At 41.3% G+C, this 14,874-nt stretch overlaps 1 protein-coding gene across 1 annotated transcript in view; it reads right to left on the minus strand.

Moving 5' to 3' along the window:
• Positions 1 to 1,575: 1,575 nt before the first annotated feature.
• KIAA2012 (KIAA2012 ortholog) overlaps positions 1,576 to 14,874 on the minus strand; it is a 104,802-nt gene continuing 91,503 nt past the window's right edge. Inside the window, exons 17-23 of the mRNA XM_029934049.1 lie at positions 12,770 to 12,926; positions 10,898 to 11,012; positions 9,341 to 9,675; positions 7,225 to 7,427; positions 6,456 to 6,628; positions 5,440 to 5,659; positions 1,576 to 2,776 (exon numbers count right to left, since the gene is read on the minus strand). Of these exons, the coding sequence (XP_029789909.1) occupies positions 2,638 to 2,776; positions 5,440 to 5,659; positions 6,456 to 6,628; positions 7,225 to 7,427; positions 9,341 to 9,675; positions 10,898 to 11,012; positions 12,770 to 12,926 (1,342 nt within the window). The 3' untranslated portion in view covers positions 1,576 to 2,637. The remainder of the gene's footprint in view (positions 2,777 to 5,439; positions 5,660 to 6,455; positions 6,629 to 7,224; positions 7,428 to 9,340; positions 9,676 to 10,897; positions 11,013 to 12,769; positions 12,927 to 14,874) is intronic.

The following is a 14,874-nucleotide window of genomic DNA, read 5'->3' on the forward strand; positions in this document are numbered from 1 at the left end:
TTTAAGATAAAAGTCTTGTAGAAGATCCCAGAAAAGTTCTAATTTTCATTAGCAGTTAATAAAGTTATTCATGCAGAAGTGTATTCAACAGAACACTGCTCTTTTTGGTTTTATTTGTACTTTTTGGCCTGGGATATGGGTTTTAAATGGACATTGTCTGTACCAGCTTCATTAAAATAAACAAAATATTTGTAAAAACCGTACTAATGTTTATTTTATTTTTAATTGTATAGAAAGAAAAAAGAAAAATGCCTAAAACATAAGATCTTTTTTGCATAATACTGGAAACTTGTTTGTACATGGTACAAATAAATTTTCAGTACTATACAGTGACGACCATGACTTTGAAGCACTGAAAGTTACTGAAGTGCCTTTGAATCAAGGATTTAATTAAGGCCACACCTACCTTCTTAAATACTCCGTGTTCTGTTTTTTTTTTTTAACTTGATATTCTTATATGGTGCATATATATGATATAATTACCCAATCATGTTAAATGGGCATGCCAAAAATTCCTAATTGATTTAAAGTGATAATTTTAAGTTTTCCCTTTAACAATTTACAAAATGTTCTCTGCTTACAGTTTGGTATAGTTTGTTTGTCTTTTCCTCTTATTTCTTTATAGATCTTAAATATTTAAACTCTGTAAAAGTACCAAATTAGTTGCTATTAGAGAGCTTAACCTTTTAACTAACGAATCACAGAATTCAGTATATGTATGCATATACATAATCTAATTTCATGTTATCCTAGATAGAATGTCATCTGAGTACTTTAGAAAAGCAGGTAAATCCTGTCTTTAATACATTTTATAAATTGTTACAGTTTAAATAACCCTACTCACCTGTTGAAAAATAATTGGCTTGCCTTAAAATTCCTGTCTGACCCTAACTGAAAAATTACTTCTGTTATACATATATAGACTAGGTAAAATAGAGCCTTTAGAGTGTCAACCTGGCATTTAATTAGTGACTAGGAATTAGGCCCATTTCTGGAAAATCCTCATTGAATTGCATATTTCTGTCAGTCATGAGTAACAAACTTGATAAGGCTATTTGAGCTATCCAGAATGTGTAAGTGTATCGTTTCGTGTCTTAATTTTGTTTGCATCTCTGAAGGTTCTCAGCATTTAGGTGGTGGAGCCTAGGTACTGGGGAAATAATCTTATTTTTAGTTTATCAGATTCTTCTAAAATGCATTGCATCCTGCTATGGTTAACTTACTAAAATGTGCTTATCTGGTGTAGTAGTGCTGATAAAATAGGACTTCATAGCAACAGTTTAATAGAATATCAGATTTGGAAGGGACCTGGAATAACATTTAGTGTAGCTGCTCTACCTGGTGCTTGACTGCAACATCCTAAACTTGTAAAAGAAGGTAGAAAAATAAAGTCAGTAATGGGAATTTCCCCCACAAGGATGTTTTCCTTGAGTGTTCTTTCTTCTATTCTTGTATTATTTGATATGGTCCTTTCTCATGTGCTTAAGTATTACTGAATGAATGAATGAATGAATGAATGTGTGAGTAGGATGGACAATTTTGAGAAATTTTGTGACATACTTAAAATTACTATGATTATAGTGTTTTGGCCATTTTATTTCTTTTTTACATAAATCAGGGAGTAAAAGTAAGCATCAAATCTCAGCAAGCCCCATAACAGCAATGCAGATTTGAAATTAAACATGACATTTGGATTGTAGAGGTACAGTTCGTGTAGAGAGCAAATACTTTCCAAGCATTGGTGAGACATTTGAGGGAATCCTCTGCAAATACTGTTTTTCAGCTGCAGACAGTGAGATACAGAATAGTGCCAAAGGAAATTTGTGGGGAAATTCCGGTTCAGATATTGCTTGCTCTAACATCCTTTTATAGATCTTGTAAAGATCTTTCATCCCTTTTGATGATAATTCTCTGAGATACTTACTAAAATACTTATTGATATTAAAAGAGTTGTTAAAAATTAAGTCTACTCCTTAATAGTGTGGCTACTGAGCACTTGAAATGTGGCTATTGTGACTGGAGAATTGAATGTTTTAACTTAACATTTAAATAGTTACATGTGGCTACTTATAAGCCACTACTAGAATCTATACTTGGAGGAAGTGAATACCCTCTCAAAATAGCTAATTTTACTCAAATGAGCAGTTATCAAATGCTTACCTTGTTTTCAAAAGACATTAAATATTAGATGCTTAGGCTAAAATGGATATGGTTTTGCCTTATAAAAATCTATGTATATATGAATTAACTCCTAGCTTATTCAGAATTATTTGCACTATGGAATTTCCATTTTATCAATTCAGACACATTGTGAAATGAAATACTTTGACTATCCTAAAATGATGTTAGTGTCTTACTAATTGAAACTATACTGAATTTGCTGGCTGAAATTCAAACAAATGAAATTATTGGTTAGTTTTAGGTACCAAAGCTGGATTTATGTGGTTCTAGAGAACATGAAGGATTTAGGTGAGTGAAGACTTTAGGTATGTATGGTGGGGAAGGCTGGTGGAAATGGAGGTCCTAGATTGAAGTTAGGTGTGGGTTGAGGTGAACCAGATGAACTGCAACTTCATTATAGAAATTTCTCTTTTTCTGTCACCACCTCCCAACTTACTTTTAAAGTTTCTTCTTGCCTTAAGGTTTGGGTATTTGTAGGAACTGGAAGTAAGAGTACACCCATGATCTGGAAATGTTCTGTGTCCACTGCAGGCCACTGGCTTCCTTAGAGAGTTCTTGGTGGAACTGAAGATGTTTCTTCAAAGCAGCTCTTTCCCTAAGGAGACAACCCACCCACAATCCCAGTATGATTCAGCATCTTAGAAACAGGCCCTGTAAGCTAGTAGAAGAACTTTGGATTTGAGCAACCATCAGTTAGATTTGGGGCTACTGATCTTGCATTTTAGTGGAAGATTATACTCTATTCATTTACTAACTTTACACGTGAGGCTTCAAGTTTCATAGCCGCCTACTGGAAAAGTAAAAGGAAAGGCCAAACTCACTGTTCTTAAACTTGTCTTGTTGGAAGGGGCTGTTTTGCTTTAGGGATGAAACAGACTACAGAAGTTAAAGTACCTGGGCCAAAGTCACACAAGTGAAGATGAAGTAAAGCCAGCTGGGATCAAGTTCTAACGTTTGGTGGAATGAGACTCTACACCTCACACACTCCTTTAGTCAGTTTTCTGCTTTCTGCTACTAGGACTAGACTTAACAAAACTGCTTAACTTGCTTTTGGTCTCAATAGTTAAGAACCCAGTCCTGCTGCTGTAATACACGGAATACATAATTTTGAAATTAAATCAAGACTTCTCTAACGATCTGCCTTGTAATTCACATAATAGCTAGAAAACAACAACAAAACATCTGAGTAAAGTCCAGGAGAGGAACAACTCAAGGTTAGGTGGAAAACCTTGAAATAGAATTGTTCTTGCTGCCTTCTTTTTTTGGTCCCTTAAAGAGTTTACACTCACCTCAAGTTGTAGAAAATACATTTCAGGGGATATGTGGGGAGCTGCCAGAAGAGCTGCCAGAAGAAAAGACACGAGCCTCGACCTGCAAGATCAGCCACCCGCACAGCAGAGCTGCATTATCACTTCCAGCTGGGGCCTTCTTGTTTATTTCCTAGGCCCTTCGTGTTAGCCTCTCGGGTGGCGTGCTGACGCTGCAGTTTCTGTTTTGCCCCCTTATCCTCAGCCTTATCCTCGCCCTTGTGTCTTAGCAACTGAGTTACATCAGCTGCCCGCCTTCTACCCTTTATAAGACGTGCGTGGTGTCTCAATAAATGAGGCTTGATCAGAGACTTTGTCTTGCCTCCATTCTGTGTCCCCCTGCCCCCCAATTCTCACTCCCTTCCTCAGGACCTGCGTTGACGACCAGCCGGACGGGTCAGGGGTAAACTGTTTACAGTCAAGATTGGACTCACATGTTTTTCTGTGTTGTGCTTCTTTGCCCTTCAATTTTTATGGCTCTAAAGGAGATGTCCATTTGTTGCTTTCACTAAGGAGTTGAAATACATGAGAAAGCAACTATAAAGGATTTGGTTTTAAAGAGTCAGTTGAGGGGCGTGTGGGTGGTTCAGTTGGTTAAGCGTCCAACTCTTGATTTCGGCTCAGGTCATGATTTCACAGTTCATGAGATCAAGCCCTGTGTTGGGCTCTTTGCTGACAGTGCAGAGCCTGCTTGGGGTTCTCTCTTTTTCCTTCTCTTTCTGCCCTTTCCTCCCTTGTGCACATGCCCTCTCTCTTTCTCAAAATAAATAAACATTAAAAATAAAGTTATTTCTTTAAAAACTAGTTGAAACCACATTACTCAAGAAGTTCTATTATCAGAGATGTTGAAATGATCATTACTATTGTAAAAGAAAAAGGTAAAAAATCTCATTGGCCCTTGATAACTAATTCTGTGCTATTTTCTCCTAACAAGACTCTCATGAGATCTGGTCTGAGCTTACTTCTGTGACGTCATCTGGAAGTATTCTTTGTGCCTTGTTCACTTAATTCCAGCCATACTTTCTTTTATTTTTCCAACATGTCAGTCTCCTTCCTTTGAACCTTTGCACTTGCTGTTTACCTGCTAGAATATTTTTCTCCCAGGTGTTTATGTGGCTAACTCCTCATTCAGGTTTCACCTTATATCCACTTTTTCTGAGAAGTGTTGCCCTGGCTGACCAATCTCAACTGAGCCTCCTGCAATCCTATCACATGTTTAAAATGTTTTCTGTATAACATCTGTTGCCGGTTTAGAAAAATCTTTCTTGGGGTACCTGGGTAGCTCAGTTGGTTAGGCATCTGACTTTAGCTCAGGTCATGATCTCATGGTTTGTGAGAAACAGCCTGCATCAGGCTCTGTGCTGACAGCTCGGAGCCTGGAGCCCGCTTCAGATTCTGTGTTTCTCTTTCTCTGCCCTCCCTTACTTGCACTCTGTCTCTCAAAAAAAAAAAAAAATTACAATCTTTATTTATTTGTCTCCCTGCCCCCAGCACTAGAATATAAATGCCATGGGAGAAGAGACATCTGTCTTGCTTACTCCTGAATTCCCAGAGTCCAGAAGAGTGTTTGGTATGTAATAGGTAACCAAAAATACGAGAAGGGCTGTGGTTCAGAATCAGGGGGTCTTAGATGTGGTCCTCATACTGCCCCTAACACTATTTGGCCTTGATCAAGATCCTTCCCTTTTTCGGGACTCACTTTTCTCATCTGTAAACCAGAGGGATGAGATAGATGAAATCTAAACCCTCAGCTTCAATACAAGTTCTATAAGCCATGAAGCAATTCTATGACATTTGCAGTTAAAGAGTGTTTTTTAGTTCTTCCAAACCATGCATATGGGAAGCGGGAGAACTTCACTTGTCCAAAGGCAGTGCAAGTGTAGTACTAGCACCAGGGAATCAAGCCCTTGAAACAATCCCCCACGGCAACTGTTGCCCAAATATCCCCTACCTGGCTTGTTCCTGTGCCTGTTTCATGGCTTCCTCCAGGGCCAGCCTCACTGCTTCCTCTTCCCTTTGCCTTTTCTCCTCCGCTTCCTGCCGAGCCTTCTCTTCGGCTTCCTGTTTCAGTCGCTGGTACTCTAGCCTTTCTTCTTCAGCCATTTCCATCAGGCGTCTTTGTTCTTCTGCTAACTGCATTTCCAATTCCCTCTGCCTTTGCTTCTCAGCCTCTGCAGAATAGAAAAGGGGGGTAGGCTCAGCAGGGCTCCAGCATTACTGGAGAAAACAGTTCTCTGACCTCTCAAGTCTGTAATTCCCAGGGATCCCCCATGAGATACTGTGCTGCTTACCTGCCAGCAGGCTGCCAGATCCGCTGTGGGGATCATGTTGGGGTTAAATTACAAATTTAAGAGTCCTTTATCAAGCACCTACACTATGCAATTAGTACAAAACCTTAAGGGAGAATTTTCCAGAGCCTGCAGTGCTCACAGCAGTATACAGATTGTTGGGGAGAGCGGCAGATCAGGGTCTGGAGAAACTTGGTGCTTACTCAGCTGCACTGACCAGCCTAAGGAGTGTCATCTGCTGAGGTCCCTTCCACTTCCTCAGAAGTGAGGCTGTAGAGATTCGACATAGAAGCACCTGAAAGGCTGCCTTGAAGCTACACAGATGTTTTGTTTCCATCTGCTAGGGAAAGAGCAAGGGGCAGGGCTGTGTCTCCAATTCAGGCAGCTCCTGAGCAGTGCTAAAAGGGCAATGGGAGGGGCAGGATCCCAGTTTGGGGGATGACTGAATTGGGAGTGGGACCTGAGTCATTTCCACAAGTGAGTCTGTCTTATTTTGATCTTCTAGCTCAACTCACTGTAGTCACATATAAAAAAAATAGCTATACATTTAGAGTGCTTCATATGCTAGGTCTAGGATAGGAATAACTCTGGGAAGATTCAAGTGAACACCCACAGTGGAATAAAAATATTTCTGCCCCAGATAGACAGGAGATACAGATTGCTCCAGACCGCCCCTTACCAGCCTTCTTGGCTTCCTCCTGCAGTTTTTTTCTCTGCAGTTCTTGCAGTTTCCTCCGGAACTCATTCTGTTGCTGCCGGAGTCTCTCCTGGGCCACTTGCAACTGAAGCTGCTGCTTCCTCTCCTCCTCCTCCCGCCGCTGCTGTTCTTCTTCGAGTCTCTGTTTCCTCAGGCTGAGAAAACCCAAAAGATATTCAGGAAAACTCAGTGGTGGCATTCTTGTGAGACTAGCAGGCAGGCAGTGCCCCTGGTGGAGGCCCTGCAGTACAGGCCACACGGAGCATCCCATTCAGAGGACAGTGGGATTTCCAAGGGAAGCCTGAGTAAAGAGCAGAAGCAAGAGAACAACCAGCCCGGAACCAGAAGCCTGAAGTTTCACCAGACAGCCTTGTGCCCTGGGGTAGGGGCCTTAAGTTCCCAGAGCTTCATTTTCCTTTCTTACAAGATGGATCTTGAAACTCCAGCCTCACAGAAGATTAAATTGGGCAAGTCAAAGCCTATGAGAGAATCTAGACAGTCGTAGGGGCTCAACAAACATTTGCTGGGCTGAGTCACAAAGCCCTCCCGGTAAGACCCTAATGGTCAGGACACTACACCTGATCTTTGGTCCAGGTTATTCCTAGGATAACCGAGGACACAGGAAAACGAGATGTGCTATTTTACTATTGGGCATGAGCCTCAGAACCAACTCTGTCCCTGGTGGAGGTCAATCCCAGCCTCTTCCTGCTGTTTTCCCGAAACGGCCGCAGCCTGCAGCTGCTCCACGCACCGGATCTCCTCCGCGCGGGCGCGCTGCTCCAGCTCCAGCTCCTCTTTCAGCTTCTCTGCCCTCTCGAGCTGCTCCTGCAAGAGCCGTCTCTGCTCTTCCTGCTCCCTTCTCTTCCGCTCCACCTCCGAGCGTCTCATCTCAGCCCTCTCTGCTCTCAGCCTGTCCCGGGAAGCTGCTTCTCGTTCCTTCTTGGCGAGGAGGGCCTAAGGAACCAGAGCGCTCTTAATGAAAGGAAGAGCCTGTCTCAGGGGGTGAGCCCTCCTCCACCCCACTGGGTACATTGTTCTAGTCAGAGATAGAATCATTGAGTGTTTCCACACGGACCACAGCCTCTGGCTGGGTTTGGGCTCTGGAGTCTGACTGGCTTGGGTCCAAGTTTCTTACTTGCCTCACGATTTGGAGGTCACGACTTAGTTTCCCTGACATTGTCTTCCTCTTGGGGCTGTTAGTGAGATTAACTGAAATAGCAAAAAGTGCCAAAATAATGTCTGGCACATTGTTTGTCTGGAGTTTTCAACCCTAGCTGCTCTTTACAGTCACTTAAGAAGCCTTTAAAGATTCCTTGAGGCCAAGGCCACACCCAGACCAATTCAATGAGAATACCTAGGTGGGAGGCCTTGGAATGTTAAAAAGCTTCTCAGGTGATCCTAGTGAAGTCAGGCCTGGGACCCACAAGTTCCAGATAAAGGCTATTTTACCAGGGGCAGTCTTCGATAGAAACATGTTAGACTCACATTTAATCCCATGCAAACCCACTTTTTCAATGAAAGGTTCTCTCAGCTTATGTGCAGAGTGTCTTAGCTTTCTTTGCTCCCTATTGCCCCCACCACAGTCAGAAATAAGCCCACAAGGGCAACTTTGAATTCAACTCTTCCATGGGAGCTCTGTGTATCTTGGGGTGAAACTTCCTGGTTTTTTAGCCTGTGCAGAGGCAGCCCAGTATTATAGATTAATGATAAAGTTAAGAAATTCTGATTCTCTAGCAGGCTCAGCTTAAAATTTTCATCTGTGGTGTAGAGCAGAATTCCATATTCTAGGCACCTGGGCAGATTGGGAACTATAAAGTAAAGATCTTCCTGAAATCCTTTTTAGAAGACCATAGGTTATAAAATAAAGAAAAACATAATAATGTAAAACCTGACAAGAGCCCTGAATTTAGAGTCAAAGGACATGGGTTTAAGTCTTGGTTCTACCCATGGCGTTGTGACATCTGGCAATGAACACGTTCTTCCAAACGTCAGTTTCTAGGTCTCTGAAATGGGGATAATCACATCTGGCTCACAAATGTGGAGGAGATTAGGCAGAGTTGTACCACACACACATGTAATTTATATGAGTTCAACCATAGCAGTTTAGCTGTGGGTATAATTGTAATTAAAGATACTCTTTTCCCCCTACAACAAGACCTCTAAATGCAGTTTGCCACCTTCATCTCAGTGGGAAAAATTGTGATTTATCCCAACAGCAGAGGAAAACTTGGTCATATTGGTCTTACTGAGAGATGTATCTATATGGTATTATTTTTTATTCATTTCAGGGATTTTCAAGGGTAATTTTCCTTACACTGACTCAGTTTTTCTCTTAAGTACCTGACATTAAAATCAAGGCTCCTGGAACAAAATTACTTCTATATGCCAAAGCACCTTGTAAAGGCAGATAGGTATGTGTGTATAAGCTGCCTGTGGCACAGCTGTGTGCTACAGAAAAGCAGATTAGGAAAAACGGTATTTCTATAGCCTTTGGGAGACAGGCAAAGGTTTAGTTCCAGGCCAAGTCAGGGATATGTGTGTGCTTGGCTCTGATGGCCTCGATCCACCTTTTCCTGTAACTGTGAGGCCTGTGCCAACTTCCTGCTCTTTAAGAGATGAGTATATGCTGTGGCAGTTTGGGGGCCTCGCAGAATGCATCAGTTCAGAGGGTCTTTGCCAAACTGTGTCTTTGGTCAGCTCTGGCTTCTTAAAGGGTCAGAAGGTGCCAAAGTAGAACAAATAAAACCATTATGTAGTGCTGCTGTTTCAATAACTGCAGTATAATTCGGGGCCATTTTTCCCACTTCTGCTGTTGTACGACTAAGAACAGAAATCTCTCTGGCCAAGGTGAGACTATTGGACCTCACCTTGGAAGGGTCATCATAGCTTCTTTCTTCTTTAGATTCCATGTTTCTAGTGACAGGTGTAGTCTGTGTAGGTGAAGATCTTCCATCTATGGACACTTGGCTCTCTGGAGCGTCATACTTGGAGAAAAGCCAAGGGTCCTCTACAAGAGAACCTGAAGGAGAGAAACCTCTATCTGAAGTGTCTTCTGTTTCCTTAGAGTTAATGACATCAGGCTCATTCAGTTCTGCTATTTCCAGATTGCTTTTTTTCTGTATCCTTTTCCTATTGGTTCTTGGTTTCTTTTCTTTGGGAATTAGCCTTGATTTCTTTTCAGTCTTTGATTCCTTTGACTTTCCTGGAGGAGAATAATTGGGGAGACAGAAGTGTAGCTAAGTAAATGTGATCTCTGCATCCTTTTCAGTAGCTTTTAAACTTCAGTGTGCAATGGAATCACCCGGAAACAGATTCTTGAGCCCCACTCCTAGAGTCTGATTCTGTAGGAATTTGGATTTTCACAAGCACTCCAAATGTTTTGAAAAGGATAGTCCACAGATCACCCTTTGAGAAACTGCCTTATCCTATGTGGATCAACTGTAATTCAATAGTCTTGCTACTAAAAATGTTCTAGGCAAGACTCTCCAGAGGGGAAACTACAGGCACAGGTGGAAAGTCCTGTCTCAAGAGTCTGGCTTGGGGCTGCAGCTTTGTAGCCTGGCAAAGTTTAAGCCTTCCACACTCTAAGAACTCTTTCTCAATTCATCTCTGGGGACCACAAGTATTTCCTTTTCCCAGTCCTGCCAATGCAACCCAAGATATGGGCTACAACTATGTAAACTCAGCAAGACTTTAAAAAGCAAATCTCAAAAATAGATTGAGCCCAGGATATGATCCAATGCCATCCTTTCTGACAACCTTTGATTTGTCTTCTGAATCATGTGGCCAGGAAAGAATAGGTGTAAGTTTTAGGCTAAAGAAAGTTTTCAGAAGCATGAGAATCTAAGTTCCTTGTAAGGTGCAAGACAGTGAACCAAGAAGAAAAATGGTAACTGGGGTAATAATTCAGAGCTTGTTTTATCCTTCCCCTTCCCAAAGCTTTCACTGCCCAATTTTCAAATTATGGTACAGTTATTAGTTCATCGAGGCCGTGGTAATAGCATGTATTTGGATCCACTGCTTTACTGTTTGGTCTGTTTGGTGTTATTCAAGCCACTCAATCTCTGTCAAGCCTCAACCACTACATGATATAATAATAGTGCTTACTTTATGGAGACATTTTAGGGATTTCATGATGTAATATATACAGGGCTCTTAATACAGTGGGTATTCAGTAAGTAGGTGCTATTATTATTCCTCTCCTGATCACAGGCCTCCAGGCAACCCTGGTTTCCTCTCTCTTCTCCTCTATCTTCTAAGATACTGACAGGAAGTAAGGCTGCAACACCATCTTGGCTGAGGTAGTCAAAAAGACTCAAAATATGTAGTTTGTCTCATTAGATTCATAATAATTCTCTGTGACACCTCCCAGCCCACATTAGATGTCTTTTCCTGGGTCATTTCTCAAGGGCACACTCCTTTACCAACAGCAGCCTCTGCTTTCCTGTGGACCTTCCCTTCTCTCTCCCCTTGGAGTGCCTTGGACTTGTCTGTCTTGGTTCTTTTCTTTTTCTTGGCTTTGCTGATCAACTCCATCTCCTAGAGGTGAAAAATTAAGGAAAAGGACCATGATATGTGTAGGAAACAAACAATCAAATAAACAAAAGAAACCCATCATAGGGAGATTATGTTGAACAAGCCAGAATGGCTTAGAATGGAATTTGTGTGGGTTCCACATGAAGCTGAAGAGCGAGACTTAGCATGGAACTGGTGAGGAGATCCTAAGGTTCAACCTTTCATTTAAAACTGTCATAGGAGGAAAGAGGAACAGAATACCCTTTTTGGATGCTAAATCATGACCTACTGAGCTGGATCAAAGTGAAGCAGTTTTCAACTTTGATAGATTGCTATTGTTACAATTAATGTTTAACTAGTTTAAATCAGACCAGCTTTATTCAGTGTTGTATCATTTGCTAACTTTCCGGAAGTTTCTCAAGCAGATGACCACAGCTATGTCAGTCTTTACCTTTCCCCATGGTCTGGGACAACAATGGAGATTCCTCCAAAAAGAGGACAGCAGAGTGGGAACCTTATTACTTGTGATATTTTGACATAAGAAATATATATTTGGTTTTCATCCCCAGTCTCTGGCAGAGAATTCCTAAAACCATTGTAATTTTTGGAGCATAAATGTGCAAAGAGTGGCTTTTGTTAGTCATTAATAAACCCCTTTCAGCCACACCTGAGATTGTGTTAATGAGCTTTTGGAAAGCATCTAAGGTGGTGGGTTGCTAGTTGCCAGGGAAACCAACCATGTTATTAGAGGGTTGGAACTTTCAGCCCAACACTCTCAACCTCAGAGGAAGGAGAAAAGGCTAGAGGTTGAGTTAAGTATCATCTGACAATGCTTTTATCAGTCAGTGCCTATGTAATGACGCCTCCCTAAAAACCTGAGGCAAAGGAGTTTGGGAGGCTTCTGGGTTGGTGAACACATCCACATGCTAGGAGGGTGGCCCACTTCAAACTCCATGGAGAGAGAAGCGTCTGTTTCTGGAACCCTTCTGGACCTTGCCCTGTCTATCTCTTTATCTGGTTTTTCATTTGTATCCTTTAAAATATCCTTAGTAAGAGGCATCTGCCTGGTTCAGTTGGTGGAATGTGCAACTCTTGATCTTGGGTTTGTAAGTTCAAGCCCCAAGTTGTGTGTAGAAATTACTTAAAAAAAATTCTTTGTAATAAATCAATTATAGTAAGTAAATGTTTCTCTGAGTTTTTTGAGCCATTCTAGCAAATTTTCAAAGCTGAAGAAGGGGTTGTGGGAACCCTTTATTTATAATTTGTTGGTCAGAGGTATAGGTGACAACCTGGGACTTGTAACTGGTGCCTGAAGTTGGGGAGCAGTCTTGTAGGACTGAGCTCACCCTTAACCTGTGGGGTCTGTGCTAACTCCAGGTAGTGTCAGAATTGAGTTGTAGGACAGGCATCCCTTCCCCCACACAAAGAATGAATTAGACACCCAACTGGTGTCCTTCGAGCTGGAAAATTGATCAATGTGTCAGGAGTGGTGTGTGTAGGAAAACTGAAGTTTTCTGTTCGTACCATTGTAGGAATTAGAAATGAGCCCCCATCCTTCAGAAGGATGCAGCCCAATGCTGGAGTATAGGGCCGTTAACACACAATGGATTTCAGCTCTCCTTTGTTCCCTTCGTAGATACCCGTGTGTGTGTGTGTGTGTGTGTGTGTGTGTGTGTGTGTGTGTGTGTAGTAAGCAATCCATACAACTGTCCATGGTACCCCTAATGAGAGCAACATCCAGGCAGGGTTTTTGGACCAAGCTCCTAGGTGTTTACACTTACACTGATGTTGGCTAGTGCCTGATGGTTGAACAGTCTTGGTTCAGCTTTCCCTTCTCTTCCTCTCGGAAGAAGAGATGTATCTTTAGGACCCAACCTCTCTAGGGACTCGTGTCCTGAGAGTCTTCTGTACAGATCATGTACATCATAATCTCTGCCACTTTAAGAAAGAACAAAACAAAAGGACTGAAAAACAAAACAAAACAAACCCCATAAAACTAGTAAACAAGGAAGAGGAAAAGTGAACAAACATTGAGCCCCTGTTTCTGTGGCACAATGACCAAATACACACTTGGTCAACCCTCTTTTTCTCAACACATCCTTGAATAAGGGAGATTAGAAATTTGGGTGTTCACTTTTGGGGTGCTCTCCAGTGAAATCCTCAATTTAGGGAGCAGAAGAAATAGTTTGTCTCTCTGGGGTTGCATATCTATGCCTTTAATTGCATGACATAGGGTTATCTAACTGAAATTTCTTCTATCAAAGCCTTAGCTGAAAAACACATGACCTTTAAGAAAGAAAGGCATAAACAGACACTCTTCCAAAAAAGACATCCAAATGGCTAACAGTCACATTAAAAACTGCTCAACATCACTCATCATCAGGGAAATACAAATCAAAACCACTATGAGATACCACCTTATACCTGTCAGAATGGCTAAAATTAGCAATGCAGGCAACAGATGTTGGTGAGGATGCAGAGAAAGGGGAACCCTGTTGCACTGCTGTGGGAATGCAAACTAGTGCAGCCACTCTGGAAAACAGTACAGACCATCCTTAAAAAATTAAAAATAGAACTACCTTATGACCCAGCAATTGCACTACTAGGTATTTATACAAAGGATACAAAAGTGCTGATTTGAAGAGCACATGCAACCCAGTGTTTATAGCAGCACTATTGACAATAGCCAAAGTATGGGAAGAGCCCAAATGTCCATCAACTGATGAATGGATAAAGAAGTGTGGTGTTTATATATACACAATGGAATACTACTTGGCAATCAAAAAAATGAAGTTTTGCCATTTGCAATAATGTGGATAGAACTAGAGTGTATTATGCAAAGCAAAATAAGTCAGAGAAAGACAAACGTCATATGATTTCACTCATACATGGAATTTAAGATACAAAACATATAAACATAAGGGAAGGGAAGATAATCTAAAAACAGAGAGGGAGACAAACCATGAGAGACTCCTAAAGACAGAGAACAAACTGAGGGTTGCTGGTGGGGCGTTGGGTTGAGGGAAGGGCTGGAGGGACGAGGGGCATCAAGGAGGACGCTGGGTGGGGTGAGCACTGGGTGTTTTATGTGATGAATCTCTAAATTCTATTCCTGAAAAATAAATGAATAAATATAATGTGATTAAATAATAAAGAGTCTTAGGAACATGCAACTATCCATCCATTCTCTTATGCCTTCTGAATTCTATTCTTGATCAAATCTAGCCACCAAAAGGTCATGTGCTAAGTCTGTGTGATCCCTTGTAGAATTGCAGTACTGACTATCTGCCGTGAGGATAACTGACTTATGTTCTCCGGGTAAAAAGGTCAGTAAGAAATAGCCATGTGGTTTCAGTAACAGCTGCAGTAGCAGCTACTGTGCGCCAGGCTTGGTTCTGGGCGTTTTATTTTTTAGCTAAATCAATATTATATTCACTGTGCAGTGCTAGTACAGGGCCTTACTATAGAAACTTGAGAAATATTTGTTGCATGAGGTAAATGGAATTTCCTGTGAACATACGGGTCTTTAAATCATTCAATGTCACTCTATAAACACCCACAGAAGGTATATCCTTTAGAATTTAGTGCTAGGAAAATCTTTATTTCCCCTGAGGGACAGGTATGCTGCAAATGAGAACCACAAACCTGACTGTGTTACCTTCTTCTTCTTCTTTTTTTTTTTGTTGGCTTTTGTTTTTACATTCAGGAATCTCTGTATCAAATCTGAAAGCCTGATCTTTAGTCACAATGACTTTAATGACTTTTGTTGGGTGTTGGTGTTCTTTTGTATTTTCCTCTGGCTTAAATATGTTTTTCTTTTTGGTTATCTCACCTTTTTCTTGCTAATGAGGTTGTTGTAAGCCATTTAAATCCGTTGTGGAAGAAA

This window comes from Suricata suricatta, chromosome 3 (assembly GCF_006229205.1).
Source record: "Suricata suricatta isolate VVHF042 chromosome 3, meerkat_22Aug2017_6uvM2_HiC, whole genome shotgun sequence".
Lineage (NCBI taxonomy): Eukaryota > Metazoa > Chordata > Mammalia > Carnivora > Herpestidae > Suricata > Suricata suricatta.